The following is a 19,147-nucleotide window of genomic DNA, read 5'->3' on the forward strand; positions in this document are numbered from 1 at the left end:
AAAGTTCAAAAAGTAGACTAATACATGTGCAATACCTAGCCTGCAATTGTGTTTTGAGTTGACCTGATTTCAGATCAGGAGGAAAGTTTTTTTATGGGTCATTTGGATAGTCTACCTGTTGCTAGGGAACAACATTTCCCAGGGGTCAGTAGTAAAGCACATCCTGTATGTCTGTGATTTTGTCATTTCATCTATTGTTGGCAAGCAAACGGATTACTCACTGTTTCCACATTCAACATATTGTAGCAAAGTACCTTGGGATTTCCACATTGTAGCAACAATGTAAAATCCCTACAGTTGATTGAGCAGTGTTATGCCACTGGAGGGTAACTTAATACAGATCGCCCTGTTTCGTATTTTAGAAAATGGAAATAAGCAATAGAGGAAGTTTAAAAAATAATTCACTGCTGACAATACACTTACTTTTACATATATATATATTTAGTGAATTAGAATAAACATGTATGATACAATTTTCTTTAGAAATATTAACATGTTTTTGTAAGTGTAAAAACAAAAATGAATGCCATTATAAAAGAGCTGGGTTCAATGCCTGTGAGGATGAATGGACATAGAAAAACCCGGATAACTGGTACAATAATACTACATGAGTAATGAGGCAGTTTCACTTTTCCCCAACCGCACTGAGGTGGACTGTACATCATGGCCGATCCCAGGCCTAGTATTCCTTCCTTTTCAGGGCCCGCCTGCATTCAGTCTTACTGTGAGGCTACAGTCACATTAGCCATGTTGATATGGCTCTCTGGTACTGGTCACAAACTGACAGAATATGAATACTGTAACACCCAGCCCTTACTCTACCATGTTCAGCTCATTTAGAAGGCCTTGCCTTAGCCTGACAGTCCTCACAGTGGCCAGGGCAGATCACTGAAGTCCACTGGGCCTCCCAACCCTGCGTCTGCCTCCAGAAGGCTCATGATCACAGCCATGGCTGCCTCGTCATTACTCGGGCTACTGGAGCCTGGCTCATCCATGATGTCAATGCCAATGTGAGAGTTATCACCTAAATAGGGTAAGGACAAGGGTTAAATATCGAAGATTTTATGTGGATAGTTTCATTAACTGTAATCGAGATTAGATTTCAGAGCGGGGAAAAATACATACTTAGATTGGAGTTGTTGGAGTATGGATAGCCTACGGAGTCTGGTCCCGGTATCAGCCCTGCTGAGGGATGTTCTGGAGTTCCACTGTTCTGTATCTGTGAGAGAATCAGGACAGAATTGACATTCAGGAATCACCATTGCATCCTGAAGTATGAGCCACCAACAGACACTAAAAACATCCACCAGATGTGCTCATTACTGACTTCACATGGATGAGCAGTGGAGTGAATAGCAGACTTCCTCCCAGTTGGGAGGGTTTGAAGTGGAGGAGAATGGGAAGGACAGGTGGGAGCTCTTACCTTCTTTCCCCCTGGGGACGACATGTCTGGGGGTGGAGTGCTGGTGAAGTTGTGAGGACTGGAGCCACAGCTGGAGGGCGAGGAGCCTCTTATCCTGGAACAGTAAAGAAAACCCAGGGTAAAAACAGCAGGACACAGCCCCATACAGTCTCAGTCACACACAGACATTTCCATTATGCACTGGGGGTCAAAGACCATGGTATAGTTATGACCATACAGACATGCCAATTTATGTTTGATAAGACAATCATAACACAATCCACATGGTTCCTCTCACCTCTGGATCTCCATCACCTCCTCTGCGATTATCCGGCCGATCTTTCCCGCCCCTGCCCTTGTGCCACCGGGGATGCCAGGCACAGTCTGCAGGGCCCGCTTCCCGTTTCCTGGAAGCAACAAACGCAAAAGCTCAGTCACATTTCGGAAAACAAAACCATTACTTAGTCACAGTCATGCCAGGCACACAAAAAGTGTATGTCAACTCATCAAAGTACAGTCACACTTCATCCAAGCGGGTGAACTGCTGTGTGAGAGCACCGCAGGAGGGCAGGCTTACCGTCTGTGAGTACACTATCCATGCTCTGGGGGGAGGCAGCGAGCTGAGGATAGATGCCATCAGATCCTTCAGGCACGCTGCCGCTGTGAGACAGAGAAAGGGAGAGAGAAGAGAGAGTGAGTATCATCACTGAGCATGCTCATCACTTCACACCTCATTGGGTAGCTTATTAACGCTAGCCCAACAGCTCTAGAAAGACACCGTAATAAATATGCAAGAGTTCCAATAATACATGCTTTGTTTTCTGAGGCAAGCCAAACAGCTATATGAGTTGGGCATTGATTTCATGTTGAAACAATAGTGGTGGTGATAAAACAATTTTGACACAGTAGGCATTGTAATCAGCTGTTTAAAATTGTACATTTATTATCCGACTTTATTAGGATATGACCCTAATACAATGAATACAGTGTAATATTATGCATTGACTAGTTAAATGGGGGCTGTGGAAGAAAGTCCTTGCAGAAACAGATGTGTGTAGCTACTTACCAGACGACAGTGTTGGTGGAGACAATGTACTCCACCTCTTTGGTCCAAGGGTTCATAAAACTGAACCAGCGACTCCTCAGCGTGATAAAGGAGCCGTCTTTTATTTTGAACTTGTAGCAGTTTGTATTGATCTTCTCCCTCATCTGGAGCACTGAGAACAGAGGTGGCAGCCAGGGGTGAGCTCAATAAGGCATGATATCTGCACACTGCCAAATGGTAGCCTGCCTCGTTCTAGATTCATTCATATCACAGTCTACTCGCTATGTGACAGGCTTATTAGCACAATACATTTTTTATGACAATATTACCAGACATTACATTATTACTCATGTATGGCAAGAGATTCAGGGATGTATCACAGAGTCTAAAACGTTGATCTTTGGTGTTATATTGGTGTCCTTGTTCAATCTGATACATACCTTGTCTATGACATTCCGCAAGGTGCCCTATGTCATCTTGATGAAAGTACTCATAAAACGATGTACCCAGCAACTCTTGGGGTAGATAAGCCAAAATGGCAGTGGCCCTACAAAAGAGAACAGTATTAAACACAAGTCCTGACTATCAAAGCAGGCCAGTGGTATTTAGGACATTTTTAAGATAAGTCTAGCCCACTTTTTTTTTTATTGTATGCAAATAAAATAATATTCTCCCCCCTGCTTTGCTTGCTTGATCATAATCAATGCCATGACAATCTAGGGCTGGGCAGTGTACCATATTTGACTATATACCGGTATTGATGCACGGACCGGTTTCAGTTTTTACTTTAACTTCTATAACGGTATTTCAATGTTAGTTTTGTTTTAAATTAAATACTCAACTCTGGCGGGTGTAATGCCTGTTTTTATGGTTTAGTCCGTTTGCTTCTTGAGTCATGCTGCATGCCGCTAACCACACCAAGCCCTGCCCCGTCACTCAAGAAGAGAGCAGTTGCTCGACCAGAGTCACCAGCACTTTCTTTCCGTTCACTCCGATGGATGCAACAATGTTGGTGACATACTACGTTCCACAAGCGTCCTATACTTTCTCTATTCGTTTGTGCATCTTTACTGTCTGCAAACGACTGTTTGCTAGTTGGTCTTTTCTTAGTAAGGTGTTGCTAAAATAACTTGTTAGCCGTTAATGCTTATCGCTAGTGGCTAGCTAGCTAAATGTACTAAGAGTCAGAGCAAACTTATTTAGTTAGCTTACACTGCCTGGTACCAGTGCCGGTGTAAGCCAAGAAAAGCATGTTGTGCAATGAAATCTTATCAGAGAGGAATAGGCAAAGTATGCATATGTCGGCTTCTTCTTCTATGATATAATGTCGGGTCCGCAAACAAACGTTAAAGGTGCATGCCGCCACCTACTATCCTGGAGTGTTTGGTCAATCACGGTTTACATTAGCTCTACATTTCTAAATCCTCCTACCGAACTCAGTACTCCTGAGAAAATCAAAAAGAGCCTTACTAACTTCTAAAAGGCCCTCCTCCATCCCCAAAATCCCTTCCAAACCGTCCAACCTCAATAACCTTACACTTCAATCTTTCCCTCTCTTCAAAACATATTTACAACAATATAAAAACACATATGCCATCATTTCATCAACCATACATTTGAGACACAAACCATTCACATGCTTGCCAACCAGATGTAATGCTGAGTTCAATGCATATTGTCCTAGGCACAATCGAGCAAACACCACCTCTTCCTTCCTAATTAGACCTTTGAATCTTGGTCCACCGACCTTTCTTTGGAGGGCATATAAATGCTGGCCCTTGGGCTCAGAGTCCCATCTCTTCTGCCACACATCTATCAAAATGGCTCTGATCTTACGTTTGGCCTCACCTCTACCCAGTGGAACATTAATATCAATTATATCTAGTTTTGAAGCTCTTTTGGCCAACTGGTCTACAATTTCATCCCCTTCCACACCCGAATGGGCTGGGTCCCAGCAGAATCTAACTACTACAACCAGTCTCTCAATTCTCCATAATAGCAATAATACCTCCAATAGTAGGTCACTACTATTATATTCGCCAGACGATAAACTATTCAATACAAACAGGGAATCTGAGCATACTATCATTCTGACAGGTTGTACGCCCTCCACCCACTAGAGGGAAACTACTATTGCCAACAGTTCAACTGAGTATGCTGACAGTTTAGTCTTCTACATATCTGCACATCAAATTCAGGAACGTAAACGCCTGCTCCTGTGCCCCCACTATCTGGTCCTTGGATCTATCTGTGAAAAGTGGTAAAAATGCATAACAACTTCTACCAATGTAATTGTGAACCAGTTTCCCTATATCACTGACTTTTGACCAATCATTCTTTTTTTCTAGCAAGGTTAGATCAACAACAGGATCTGGGAGTAACCATAGAGGACCATCCCCTATCAACACAGAAGGGCCAACCTCGAACTCCCTCCAACCACTCTCATCAGCAAGCTTTCCAACTGTCCAACCAAAACCACTGCCTTGTCAACTAGTATATTCCCAACAGTCATCTAGAACAGTAGCAGTGGGATGGTAAATCATATGTTGGCTAGCTAGGATATGTTGGCTAGCTAGATATATATTTTTTGCCAATATCATGCTGAGTGGCACCTTGTGGAAATGTTAATAAAAGTGCAGGATAAGCAGAAATAGATGGAAATGCTGAAAATATTTTTTGTTTGTATTGAATAGTATAAAGGGAGAAAGCCCCATTGAACTCGCTATTCATTTATGTGTTGCCACCCTAGGGTTATGAATTACTCCGAAAATATATTTAAAACTTTTATTATTCAAAAACATCAAATACGGTCCTTTAAACATTTTTTTTTTACAAATATTGTGATATGATATTTTGTCCATATCGCCCAGCCCTATGACATTATCTAGAAATTCCCAGTGTACCCAACAGTATTAGTGACGCGGCGGGGTTATGGGATTGTTTTGTCAGGGGGCAGTGGAGTATTTGTTGTCAACATATCTACTCTGAATCCTGTCTGCCCTCTGGGCCTCCATTACACCTCCATCTGGAACATGTTGCTGATGCTATATTTGGACATTGACAAAAACCTCACTCACACATAAGCTGTCACTCCACAGTAAATCCAGCTCTGGACTGCCCACGAGGTCCAGCCAGGTGTCAGGACATCACTGTCTAGGGGCCAACTGGCACGTCCTTTGCTACATGCTTGTATGTCTGCCTGCATGCCATAAAACATCTCTCACCTCTGATCAACAAAGACAAACTTCCCGTCGATGGCATGGCGCGAGACATACTCAGTGGGCTTGACATGGATCTCATTGTTCATTGGCTGAGGGACAATGTGGGGATGCAGCCGTCCAATGGCCACCAGACAACTGAGGTTGCAGCCCTCGTTGTCTGGTTCATTGTCGTCATCCAGACCCATCTTGGTAGGCGGCCAGCTCTTCAGGTAGCCAGTACTGTGTATTGTGCAGAAGCTCTTACGGTCAGCTGTGGACACAGGGAATGTATCATCATCCTCATCTAGTTCTACTCTGGAGCTATCACTGACATCAATGAGTAAGTAGTCTATTGGTACGAAACCAAATGAACTGTTAACTAAAATGAATCACAGGAGATGAAAAAACACCCTTGAGCAAGTTACGTAAGGAAAAGATTGGAGGCTAAAGTACCTTTCTTCTTGGAGCAGGTGGATGGGAAGTCCTTGTCCTCCATTTTGATGAGGGGCCGATTGCACTTCATCCTGCAGAAGAAGGATCGCCTGGCTCCAGAGCAAAGTCTGGATGGGCCGGGGGTGATGTCTGTCTTTACTGGAAGGCCAGCTGAGGACCAGACACAACATAGCATTTCATTTATGCTGCAACAACAGGAACAGCTTCACCCATGATCCTTAATAAATATATACTGTATCAAGTCTTACTCTGGCAAATAAAGCTACAATACATCATTTGCTATTACAATTTTTTTTGCTGAATTTACAGAAATTCTTTGACTGTTTATTTTTACCCTGAACCCAGCATGGCTTATGTAAAAATATCACTACCCTACATTTAGCTTCTGACATTTAAATAATGAGGAACACACGGTACAGGGGGATACATTGAGGGGTGTGTCACTGTGCTAGCTGTGTAGGGGACAGCAGGCTGATGACACTCTGATTACAGTCTGCTCTTCTACTCTATCAGATACACTGTGTCCCTGCTTTCCTTGTTCTCCACCCCCCGGGCACTATAAGAAAGGCTGGTAAACTAGAGGCCAGGATGCATTACTTTTGGAATCGATGAGGCGCTCCCGTGGCGCCGTGTCCGATGAGGACAGCTGCTCCTTGACTTTGGCAATGTCTTTAGGATGCAGGTAATCAAATAGGCTCTGGCCAATCAGGTCATTCTGCACAGGGAGGGAGAGAGTTCCATAAGATAAGACCACGTTACATAAATGCCCATTAAAAAAATGAAAATAACTAACACACTTGCCTTTCGTGAACTAACACTTGTACTTGACTTTTTCCAACTAGCACCGACTTTGCTGATAGCTACTTTATTGTGGAAAAATGTACTGACTGAGATGTAGTTGTCTTAGCTACTTAAGATGAATGCACTAACTGTAAATCACTCTGGATTGGAGTGTCTGCTAAACAACTAAAATGTAAATGTCTGTAAAGTAATACCAGGTTAATAATAATAAATCAATGTTATATGCATGTCATCAGGATAGCTCATGAGGGTAAAAATGACTACAGTACCACCATTTAATGAAAAAAAACAGCAACATATTGGAGAGGACGTACTTGGCTGAAGTTTAGGATTTTGTAGACCGTCTCCGAAACAAACAGTATCTTCCCTCGATCGCAGCCAACAACAAACAGAAAGCCATCAGATGCCTGTGGAGAGGAGAGGGAGAGGGGGAGATAAGAGAGAAAGAGAAATACTGAGTCACATGCATACTCATCATGAAACGCACTCTGAGGACACCATACAGTCTATGGAGGTAAGGACACACACCCTCAGTATTAAGTGCTTCAGTTCGTCGTCTGACAAGAAGGCTGGTTTGTAGATAGCTTCAGTGTAGGGGTTAGCAGCACCTGTGATTCAGAAAAAGCTTGTATGTAAAGACAACTAAATCAATATGTAATTTGTATTATTCTGATGTACTTTATTGATCAGCTGCATAGTGGTGGTTGTTATCACTGTACTGTTCTGGCAGCAGTCCTATTAAAATCCTTCTCGCCTCACCTCTTAAGGTCTTCATGTGCTGGACAGCCATGCGCAGGACTGTTAGTTTGTCCAGTTTACGGGACATAGCGTTGCATGTAGGCACTAGTGCGGCCAGCTCGTCTATGAAGCTGTTCATCTTGTCCCTGCGTCTCTTCTCAATCTGACTGTGGGCCTCTCTACCATCCAAACAATACAAAGAGCATTTAACACAGACAAACGAATCAACACATCCATAGTCTGCATGTATTTACAGAAACATGACTAATCTCTAATATAAATACAAAGATTTTTTATTCCATAGATATTTATGTCATCCTATGGAAGATAGAAACATTTGGTTACCTGGCATTTTTTATCCGGCCTTGATGATCACCAAGTCTATCATTGTCTGTGTCCATGCTATCCCTTTGAGGAGAAGCAATAACATTAGTACAAAGAAATATAGTAAAACAATTATTTTTACAACAAATATTAAATAATGATGTTACAGTATGCAATGTAAGTATGAATAAAGCAAAACACTAAAGTGAGAAGTCGTTTGAAATGTTTATAGTAAAAAACAACATGGAGAGCCTTTGGTTCACATGAAACATCAACATTATTAATGCAAGTCATTCAAATATTTTCTTACCATCTTTGGTCGAAGCAAAATGAATAGTTATTAGAAATGTCCCTACAGAATTAGGAACCTGGTTCTTTGAGACCTTTCTTAGTGAGGATTCAGGCGAAAGACCTTGTGCCTCTGATATTGTTCACAGCTGAACTCCTACTCTGTCATCCCACTCATCCCTACTGTCCTTTCACAAACCACAAAAGAGAAATTAAGCCATGACCCATTACATATCCTGTGCCACTTCAAGACTTGCCGACTCCATACTATAATAGCATTCAACAGCCTCAAATTAAGATTATTTCAAATATGACTGGCTGTACAAAATTGACGCAAAGGTATTCACACAGAGTTGTTGACTTAAGTCTCACTAAGGCAGGTAAAAACAAATCTGTGCCTTTAGTGAATGAGCTACAAACAATAATATAATGTATCATCCATCATCCATTACACATCATACATCAAATCAAATTAATATCTCTAATAAACGAAGGCCTGATCAAACTAAATACCAGCAAATACATTTTTAGAAGACATCTGTAATACTTTCTTGGTGCTTCAAGATTGTTACTGCAGCACCCCTTCATGCTTTGATGTTTATCCTAATTCTAGCTATTCAAATCTACACTATAGCATGAATGGCTCTCCCATATTCACAGCGATCCATAGTGTACATACTAACTGACCAGTCACTCTCAGGGTACTAATCACCAAAGCGCATTCATTTTGATTGACCTAAATTGGGGATGAGGAATACATTAGTGTCTAACCTCTATTTCTAGGGGTAAATGCTAGAACAGTTTGTAGAGTTTGATCAAAGAAAGGCCAATCCCGACCAAACAAGGATCACAGAGGGCCAACTAATCTGACATGGGATTGGCTCCTTTACTACAAATGTACTTCAACAGTCATCATTTGATTTGATACTTACTCAAAAGAAAAGTCATCGATTCTGTGAAAGCAAGGAAGTTTGTATATTACAATTCAAATGAAGTATACGGATTATTCTGATTTAATCTAAGTCAAGGTTATGCTACCATTTGTTCCTAATTGGTTGTTCATTTCTAGGTAGGTAGTTATCTTGTCAACTTTAAGTGGAATCCTTTGACACACAGTAAGAAAATAGTAAGAAAATATTTCCATATAGTTTATCAAAAATCTGTCAGAAAATGGAATAAATGACAAACAATGTGATCTCACTAAACCAGACCTAACATGACATTAATATAATAAAGATGATTGGCACATGTACTATCTTCAGGTAGCAAGTAGGACAAAGTCTATAAGCAGTTTTCAAGTCAGGCTTACTGGTAGTCTGTGGTGCTGCTTTTTCTCTTGCGTGTGTAGTCCATGCCGGGTGTGCCGATCGAGCTGATTAGATCAGTGGAGCCGGGAGACAAGAACTCGTTCATCGTGGAGGAAATGTCCATTCTTTGGTCTGCCATTAGATCACCTTTAGAGAGAAAACACATTGTTTTCAACACTTATTATGCTCCATAACACACAACAAAAAGGTCAGTTGACGTGAAAGCGACTTCTATGAAAGAACACCCTAGATATAAAAATCTAAATTCCTAGACAAAGACAATTGATCAAAAAGTGAAATAAACGGTGGTTGTTTTAAAGCGGGTGTGACACTCACCACAAATATTCATTAGGCCGGCTATCCTCAAAACATATCACTCAGTTTCTTTCCAGCAGTGACCCAGATCTGAAAGGCAAGTCAGTGAAGAGTCAGAAGTCCTCTTTATATACAAGGCATGAGGAAACCACAGCAGCATCATATAACAAAGCCCTCTGAACCTGAGCAGCTGCCAGATAACCTGGACTTTGTGCTGACGTATACCGTAGATGGCCCGTGATGTAAGAGGACCGATTCACATCTCTATGGTTTGAGATAGAAATGATAAGGTCTTACATAAGGTGAAAGCTATAGCAGAGGCTCAAGCCTCTCTCTCTCCCTTAGGTAACAATCAAGAGTATCTTTGAGAGGCATCATTCACTTTACCTCCAGCAACAATGAACCAGAAGATTGATGTGAGTAGAATTAATTTTGTCGTCAATGAAAACCTTGGATTACTAAAAACGGATGCTTGGGAATAGTGTCCATAACATAATGCAGCATATGCTACATAAACCTAGGTGTCTGTCAGAGACATCATTCAGTGAGATTAGTCTTTAATGTAAAGGCTCATTCAGATGAAACAATGCCAATGCTACAGAGGGAGTCACATTTCATGAAGAAACCCATATCTACATTGATCACTGTTTATATAATCCAATCAGTAATATGGCCTTTTCCTAACCTCACTTAGATAGATTAAATGAGTCTCCTCTGCTAACCCACCACTTGGTGCTCCTTGTAGTTTCCTGCACAACGTCCTTGTGACATTGTAATCCTGGTCAATTTGCCTCTATAGATGACCTTAACCTCACATAGGGCTGGGCGATATATCATATTTTAAGGTATACCTGTATGGATTTTTACATTTGGATACAGTGCTAAATAAACTACACTGTCAGTTTTGTCCTAGTTTGTTTGAGTATAAAACAGTCAGAAAGACCATTTAAACCACTTAAAATTACTTTTTTGCCATCCTAGGTTCATCCACTACTTATAAAACCTATTTTCAACCTTTATTATTCAGAAAAATAAAATACTATCAAATACCGCCATACTGTAAAAAAAAAAAAAAGGAAAATACTGTGATATGATATTTTGGTCAAATTACCAAGCCCTACCCTCACAAATTGCATGTTTCCTAGGCTTTGTAAATAACATATTAACAATGCTGCTAGCACTTTCAGATTTACAGTAAATGTAAATCTGGGACACTCAAATTAGTATGATATGTTACGTTTGGTATGGATACATGAGACAGATGGTTACTTAAGGCAAAAACGAAAATATAAAGTGAACATCAAGCAACCCACATCTAACAACTTTAACATTTGAGCTAATTAGCTCATTTTCAACTACTTACTACTTTTTAGCTACTTTGCAACTACTTAGTATGTTAGCTAACCCTTCACCTAACCTAACTCCTAACCTTAACCCTAACCCCTAGCCAAGCTAAAGTTAGCCACCTTGCTAGAATTTGTAACATATCATGCGTTTTGCAATTTCGTGACATATTGTTCATTTTGAAAATTCGTAACATATTGCACGTTTCACAAATTTGTAACATATCATACGAATGAGTGATGGACATCCACAAATGAATACATACCACACGAAACTTAACATATCATACTAAATGGAGTGTCTCGGATTTACATACAGAATAATACGAAATGCTCTGAGACCAGGTTGCACAAAAATACCTTAAAAAGCCCAGCCACCTCAGGTCACTGTGGCTTGTCCTGCTCCTGTAATCAGACCAGAACTATTGCTCTGCTCCACTGTGCCTGAAAGTCTTTTCATTGTAATTAGATTCTCCACTGACCTGTTTTTCCCCAGCTCTTTTTCCCTATCCGTATGATGTGACAGTTTCAGAGTGTGATTACATCGAGCCAAACCATAATTACACCCCATTATTTCTTGCCTGCAGCCAGGAACTTTGTTATTGTCACCGTCACCATAGACAACTACACTACAACCTGACCCTTCACTCTGTTACAGTATATGTCACAGACATGTAACAGACATCCGAGCTGACCATGTAATCCACGGGACAAAGAGAACTTGCTATACCATTCATCATCTATGTTTTTTTACATGTTTTTTTTGTAAGCTGCATCAAACAGTACTCCTGAGAATAAGCCTTTTTGTAAAAGTTCATTTTGTCACATAAGCCAAAGGAAGGCTAAAACACCTACGCTACACCTACACCTACAAACACCTGCTCTTTCCATGACATTAACTTACCAGGTGAATCCAGGTGAAAGCTATGATTGATTGTCACTTGTTAATTCCACTTTAAATCAGTGTAGATGGGGAGTAGACAGGTTAAAGAAGGATTTTTAAGCCTTGAGACAATTGAGACATGGGTTGTGTATGTGTGCCATTCAGAGGGTGAATGGTCAAGACAAAAAATGTAAGTGCCTTTGAATGGGATATGGTAGTAGGTGCCAGGCGCACCGGTTTGTGCCAAGAATTGCAACACTGCTGGGTTTTCATGTTCAATAGTTTCCTGTGGGTATCAAGAACGATCCACCACCAACTGTGGAAAGCATTGGAGTCAACACAGGCCAGCATCCCAGTGGAATGCTTTCAAAACCTTGTAGAGAACAAACTGAGGCTGTTCTGGGAGCATGGGGGTGCAACTCAATATTAGGAAGGTGTTCATAATGTTTGGTATGCTGAGTGTATACTCAAACACAAAAGCTCTCGCTTGTACTGACAAAAAAAGGAGAAAAGGAAACCCTATTTTAAGGCCAGCTTAGCTAGTTGTGACAAATCTCTGGTTGCCTGGATACAGTGGTGCAGGAACTTCTTGAATGCTTGCCAATTAGGGAACCTTTTCTGCTACACATAACCCACTGATAGCATGCAGGTCTCAACTCTCCTCACACCACCACTCCACTGCTCATCAGTCTAATGAAAGTACTTTAGTATCATTTTAACATCTCCATGGCATTCACATATTCAGTAACACTCAACCCCATCCATTTTACAACACTAGAAGATCACTAAGGTGGATTCTGATCATTTCTAATGTTTTAATGCACATGTGGTATCTAAGTGACAAAAAAAACACACAAAAAAAATGATAAGGTGAAGTATAGAAGAGGCAGAACTACGTGTAACAGGGTCAGGGTGAATCTACAATGTGTCAGCTCAGCTGGATACGCATGGTTAGCTTACACAGCACTGTGATACTGTCTGCTCTGCAAGTACATCTCCCTTTCATAAGGTTCTTAATGCTATGTCACCGTTGTGTTCCTATTTAAGCCACTCCCCTGACGTGATCCCATCGTTCTGTCACGTTCAGATGAAACAGAGTGTCCTGTGCCCTCAGCAGCATTATCCTAGTGCTGTAAGGCTGTCTGTAATTCCCTTCTGTTGTGTGCCGTCCTGGAATGCTCAGGCTTGGCTCCTGTAATGACATGGCCTATGTTCGCTATGTAAGTCAAGCTGTCCGTTTCTCAGTAGGCTCCTTTACTCAGAACAGAGCGTTCTAAGAGCCAGTCGAGAAAGATAGACAGGAGACGTTAAAGCTTTGGTGGAATAGATGGTTAGAAGACATGTTTTTTTTTTTAAAGCAGAAATAAGACTCCAGTTCAAGTTAATAAGATGCAAGAAAACAATATTGATGAAACACAGAAAGCTGTGAGAAAACCACCCTCACACATGACTGTGCTTATGTATGACTGACTGCGCTCATAACTTACTTCATCCCTAACTGTTCTCCCCGCCAACTGCTCATGTGGCCAGTTTGAAGTGAAACAGCATGAAGCAGTGCGTCACAGATGTCATTGGTGATTCACTTCAAATGAAGGTCGCAAACTCATTTCAGAGCGGCTGTCAATTCTTATGAAATCACACAGAACCATGTGCGTCCACATACCTGAATGAGTGGTGCAGGAAGTGGACCGGCCTCCTTATGTCAGAGCTGGGCTTTTTCTCACAGATCCAGCGACAGGCACAGTACCTGGAGAGAAAAGAGAGGGATCAGGTAGGACAAGAGGTCAGGTCACAGTGTAAAACACACTGGCCAGCCGGGAGTGGCGACTCATCTAGGCCTATGATGTAAGAGCGAGTGGTGCTCTGATTAAGTGGCTTGTTTAGAAAGCTCAGATGGGCGACAGATGGGAGGTGATCTGGAGATAGTGTGAGTAGAGGAGATGGCTACAGATTCTCCTCTATGCCAAGCCCCAACAGGATAGTATTAGCAATAGGATCACCACTGCCATGCTAAATATCATGCCTATAAGACTAATCATACTGCAGCAGTTCTGCGCAAAGTACTACATTTTGAATGCCACACAGTATACTATGGACAACAGACAGCCCAGTCCCTGATGTGATTCCTGTAATTAAGAACAGAACAGCTAGGCCTATATATGTTTATGTTTCCCAGACTATCATGGCTCTATGGGGAGATGTATACAAAAGAGACCACTTCTCCTTCCTTTTAGCATGTGCTCTTATGGCTCCACACACACCCCCCTTTATTTATAGGTCAGTGAGACACATGCACACTTATCCGCACCATAAACAGAACAACGTTCTGTTTCGACTTTTAAACTTCCTGCTCATATCATCATTGGAGTACATGGATAACAGCAATGCCTTCTTTTAATTTGGTATGTTTACACCTATAGTTGCACTCAGCTACTCTCATAAACAACTCCAGAGGAAAATATCAAGCATGTCAGCAGAATGGACAAAACACATGCACAACTCAAGGGGAATGAGACCATTTTGGGTCTAAAAAAATCAGCAACCGAGATTAACGAGCATTGTGTGTGCCTCAGGGAAAGGGCAAAGCAGACAGCTGGACAACCATTCACAATAGTCTAACAAAAAACAAAATTTCTGACCGGTCAGCTCTAGGCTTAGGTGGCAGCTATAGCTCTACCTAGCCTACTGCGCTTGTCATGCTTTGACTTTGTCAATTATTATTACTGTATTATTACTCTATTATTGGTTGAGAAAACCTATTGCTTCAAATGATTGGCTTAGGTGGGTTAAGTGACATGAATCTTCCTCTAACACCTAAAGCAGGGATCATCAGCAGGGATCATGTTTCCAGTCTGTGACATGTTCCGGGATTCTTCCGATGGCATTGAGGAGTACACCACATCAGTCACTGGTTTCATCAATAAGTGCATTGAGGACGTTGTCCCCACAGTGACTGTACGTACATACCCAAACCAGAAGCCATGGATTACAGACAACATTTGCATTGAGCTAGGGTAGAGGGTAGAGCTGCCGCTTTCAAGGTGCGGGACTCTAACCCGGAAGCTCATAAGAAATCCTGCTCTACCCTCCGATGAACCTTCAAACAGGCAAAGCTTCAATACAGGGCTAAGATTGAATCGGACTACACCGGCTCTGACGCTCGTCTTACACCAAGACAGTTGTGAAGAGGGCACGACAAAGCCTATTCCACCTCAGGAAACTAAAAAGATTTGGCATGGGTCCTCAGATCCTCAACAGGTTCTACAGCTGCAACATCAAGAGCATCCTGACTGGTTGCATCACTGCCTGGTATGACAACTGCTCGGCCTCCGACCGCAAGGCACTACAGGGGGTAGTGCGTATGGCCCAGTACATCACTGGGGCAAAGCTGCCTGGCATCCAGGACCTCTACTCCAGGCGGTGTCAGAGGAAGGCCCTAAAAATTGTCAAAGACCCCAGCCACCCCAGTCATAGACTGTTCTCTCTACTACCGCATGGCAAGTGGTACCGGAGTGCCAAGTCTAGAACAAAAAGGTTTCTCAACAGTTTTTACCCCCAAGCCATAAGAGTCCTGAACAGGTAGTCAAATGGCTACCCAGACTATTTGCATTGTGTGCCCCCTCCAACCCCTCTTTCACGCTGCTGCTACAATCTCTTTTTAATATATATGTATAGTCACTTTAATTACACATTCATGTACATACAACCTCAATTAGCCCGACCAACAGGTGCCCCCGCACATTGGCTACCCGGACTATCTGCATTGTGTCCCGCAACCCACCACCCGGCAACCCCTCTTTTACGCTACTGCCACTCTCTGTTTATCATATATGCATAGTCACTTTAACCATACCTACAGTTGAAGTTGGAAGTTTACATACACTTAGGTTGGAATCATTAAAACTCGTTTCTCACCACTCCACAAATTTCTTGTTAACAAACTACAGTTTTGGCAAGTCTGTTAGGACATCTACTTTGTGAAACAAGTCATTTTTCTAACAATTGTTTACAGACAGATTATTTCACTTAAAGTTCACTGTATCGCAATTCCAATGGGTCAGACGTTTACATACACTAAATTGACTGTGCTTTTAAACAGCTTGGAAAATTCCAGAAAATTATGTCATGGAGTTGGAAGCTTCTGATAGGCTAATTGACATCATTTGAGTCAATTGGAGGTGTACCTGTGGATGTATTTCAAGGCCTACCTCCAAACTCAGTGCCTCTTTGCTTGACATCATGGGAAAATCAAAAGAAATCAGCCAAGACCTCAGAAAAAAATTCTGGTCTGGTTCATCCTTGGGAGCAATTTCCAAACACCTGAAGGTACCACGTTCATCTGTACAAACAATAGTACGCAAGTATAGAAGTAAGTCCTATATCGACATAACCTGAAAGGCCGCTCAGCAAGGAAGAAGCCACTGCTCCAAAACCGCCTCAAAAAAGCCAGACTCCAGTTTGCAACTGCACATGGGGACAAAGATTGTACTTCTTGGAGAAATGTCCTCAGGTCTGATGAAACAAAAATAGAACTGTTTGGCCATAATAACCATTGTTATGTTTGGAGGAAAAAGGGGAAGGCTTGCAAACCGAAGAACACCAAAATCTTATAGAAAATTTGTGGGCATAACTGAAAAAGTGTGTGCAAGCAAGGAGGCCTACAAACCTGACTCAGTTACACCAGCTCTGTCAGGAGGAATGGGCCAAAATTCACCCAACTTATTGTGGGAAGCTTGTGGAAGGCTACCCAAAATGTTTGACCCAAGTTAAACAATTTAAAGGCAATGCTACCAAATACTAATTTAGTGTATGTAAACATCTGACCCACTGGGAATGTGATGAAAGGAATAAAAGCTCAAATATATCATTCTCTCTAATATTATTCTGACATTTCACATTCTTAAAATGAAGTGGTGGTCCTAACTGACCTAAGACAGGGAATTTTTACTAGGATTAAATGTTAGGAATTGTGAAAAACTGAATTTAAATGTATTTGACTCAGGTGTATGTAAACTTCCGACTTCAACTGTACATGTACAGAATTTCAAGGTCAGATTTCTCCCTCGGCATATCCTGCTCTTTCTGCAAATTTGCTGTTGGCTTCAAGCATGTTTTACAATATTCCTGATTTGCAAAAAGCAGCATGAATTTCTTGTTCATGTTGCATGTTCTTTTAGAGCTACTGTAGGCTTATCGAAAGCTCAGTGGAGCATCGTCTTGGCAGGTCAGGTGAATATGATCAGGTTATGGTCATATCCAGTACACTGTAGGAGGGTGTTCAAATTCGATGCCTTGCTTGCTGTTGAATCCCTCAGTTGTAACCTAAAGGTGACTATTGGGATGAGAGCAACATGAAGAAAGACTGACGGACTTCCGAATAGAAGTGGAAAATCAAGAAGTGTGTAATTTTGGGTACCCAACATAACAGCTACTGCGAGTTGCACAGCTCCAGTGGAAGCAACCGAGCGCCACACATACTGTAATGTGACATGACGCAACTCACTTTCCCGTGTTAATGTGCAGTTCGGATAGGTAAATATTTCATAAAACAATAACAAGACCTGTCTTATAGCCTACTACAGTCCATCAATGAGTTAGTAAAGACAGCGCAATCACAATTGAATTTCCTCTGACCCCACTGACCTCTATTTACCTTCATGGCATATTATGTCAAATTAAAACCCTGTAGCATCATCTATGTTATTCCTGTCACATTACTGATACACTTGTTGACTTTTTCAGGAATAGCTGTTTCAGATTTTAAGAATAGCAGAGTAATGTCCTTTTAAATGTGAGCATTGCATTGAGCTTTCCCTGGACATGGTGTGCTGTAGCCATTTGTTAGTCAGGAATAGACAGCATGTTGAGACTATTTTTGTAAATAGCTTGTCCAACATATAACTTTCACATAAATAAATAGATTGTCTACTTTTTTTTCTTTTTTTCCCCAAAATGTTGCAATTGATGGTGTACTTTTATGAACAGATTTAAATTTAACAAAATTGTATTTGTTATGCTTGGTAGATGGCTATTATTAGACTATTCTGCACTAGGATGTGTGGAGCATATAAGGCCTAATGACAACAGTCATTAAATAATGAAACATACAGTCCTAATGCACTGCAAATCGTTTACAAATGGAAAGAAATATGTTAGTGACTGTCACATTGATTTGATATCATCTGAAACAGAACAGAATCCAGTGCAGTATGTTTTCATTACATTGTATCAATATCAGACCAACACCTGCCTTGCATTGCTCATATAGAGGAGAAACATTGTTGCTGTTAATTAAAGGATGACTACATAGGACTGACTATAAAAGGTAAATGATTGTAACAGGTAATCAACTACCCGTCACTAGTCGATTTATGCAACATAGCTATGACCTCGTTTAATCTGAGCCGTGGTAGGGAAGTTCAGACAAATCACGCAATGTACAAATAGAAGAAAATAGCCTCCAAATAAAATACAATTACATACGGACATTCCAGATGTTTAAATGGGTTAGACACCTACAAATCGCGTTTTTTATCACGACATTAAATTACACTGTGTGTCTTTAAAAGTTACATTGTAAAACGATGACTGCACATCCTCGGGAATGGCATTAGATAGCCAATTGAAACCACAATACGAGTAAAGAAATGCACACAGTATACCAAATGTTGAATAAAGGAAACATTTTATAGGACTTTTACATAAGATATAACATAGTATGTGACTTACGTTTGGAAAGGCAGCACATGTGCACTGATGCGGATAGGAACAGTGGTAGGCAGTAGGAATACACTGACCTACTTTCCTCCTCCTGTGATGAACGTTGCACCACTAACCCAGTTTATGAACCAATTGGGTGCTTTCGAGATCAAGGTATTGAGCTTCTAGCAAATGGAATAACTCGTTGCCATTTATGGACCAATGAGCAATGGGAAGACAATATGGGCTATATCCAATGAAATGGCGTCAAAGGAAGCTACAGAAAAGCGCAACGATTCGGCCAATGGCAAAATAGAATACAGTCAACAGGAATATATATTGTATCACA

The 19,147-nt window shown here is 41.2% G+C and overlaps 1 protein-coding gene across 1 annotated transcript; it reads right to left on the bottom strand.

Annotated features, from left to right (window-relative positions):
• Window positions 1–421: 421 nt before the first annotated feature.
• On the bottom strand, window positions 422–18,942 carry LOC118359146 (aryl hydrocarbon receptor nuclear translocator-like protein 1). The gene is made up of 19 exons (XM_035737441.2): window positions 18,829–18,942; window positions 13,763–13,846; window positions 9,895–9,963; window positions 9,561–9,705; window positions 9,184–9,204; window positions 7,985–8,047; window positions 7,661–7,818; window positions 7,430–7,509; window positions 7,216–7,308; window positions 6,698–6,815; window positions 6,101–6,250; window positions 5,672–5,918; window positions 2,888–2,994; window positions 2,469–2,619; window positions 1,980–2,062; window positions 1,701–1,809; window positions 1,424–1,517; window positions 1,126–1,219; window positions 422–1,024 (listed from the first exon to the last, which is right to left on the bottom strand). The coding sequence occupies exons 3-19, from the start codon at window positions 9,905–9,907 to the stop codon at window positions 867–869; spliced, it is 1,884 nt and encodes a 627-aa protein (XP_035593334.2). The 5' UTR covers window positions 9,908–9,963; window positions 13,763–13,846; window positions 18,829–18,942; the 3' UTR covers window positions 422–866.
• Between the last annotated feature and the right edge of the window lie 205 nt (window positions 18,943–19,147).

The sequence above is a fragment of the Oncorhynchus keta genome, chromosome 2 (assembly GCF_023373465.1).
Source record: "Oncorhynchus keta strain PuntledgeMale-10-30-2019 chromosome 2, Oket_V2, whole genome shotgun sequence".
Classification (NCBI taxonomy): domain Eukaryota; kingdom Metazoa; phylum Chordata; class Actinopteri; order Salmoniformes; family Salmonidae; genus Oncorhynchus; species Oncorhynchus keta.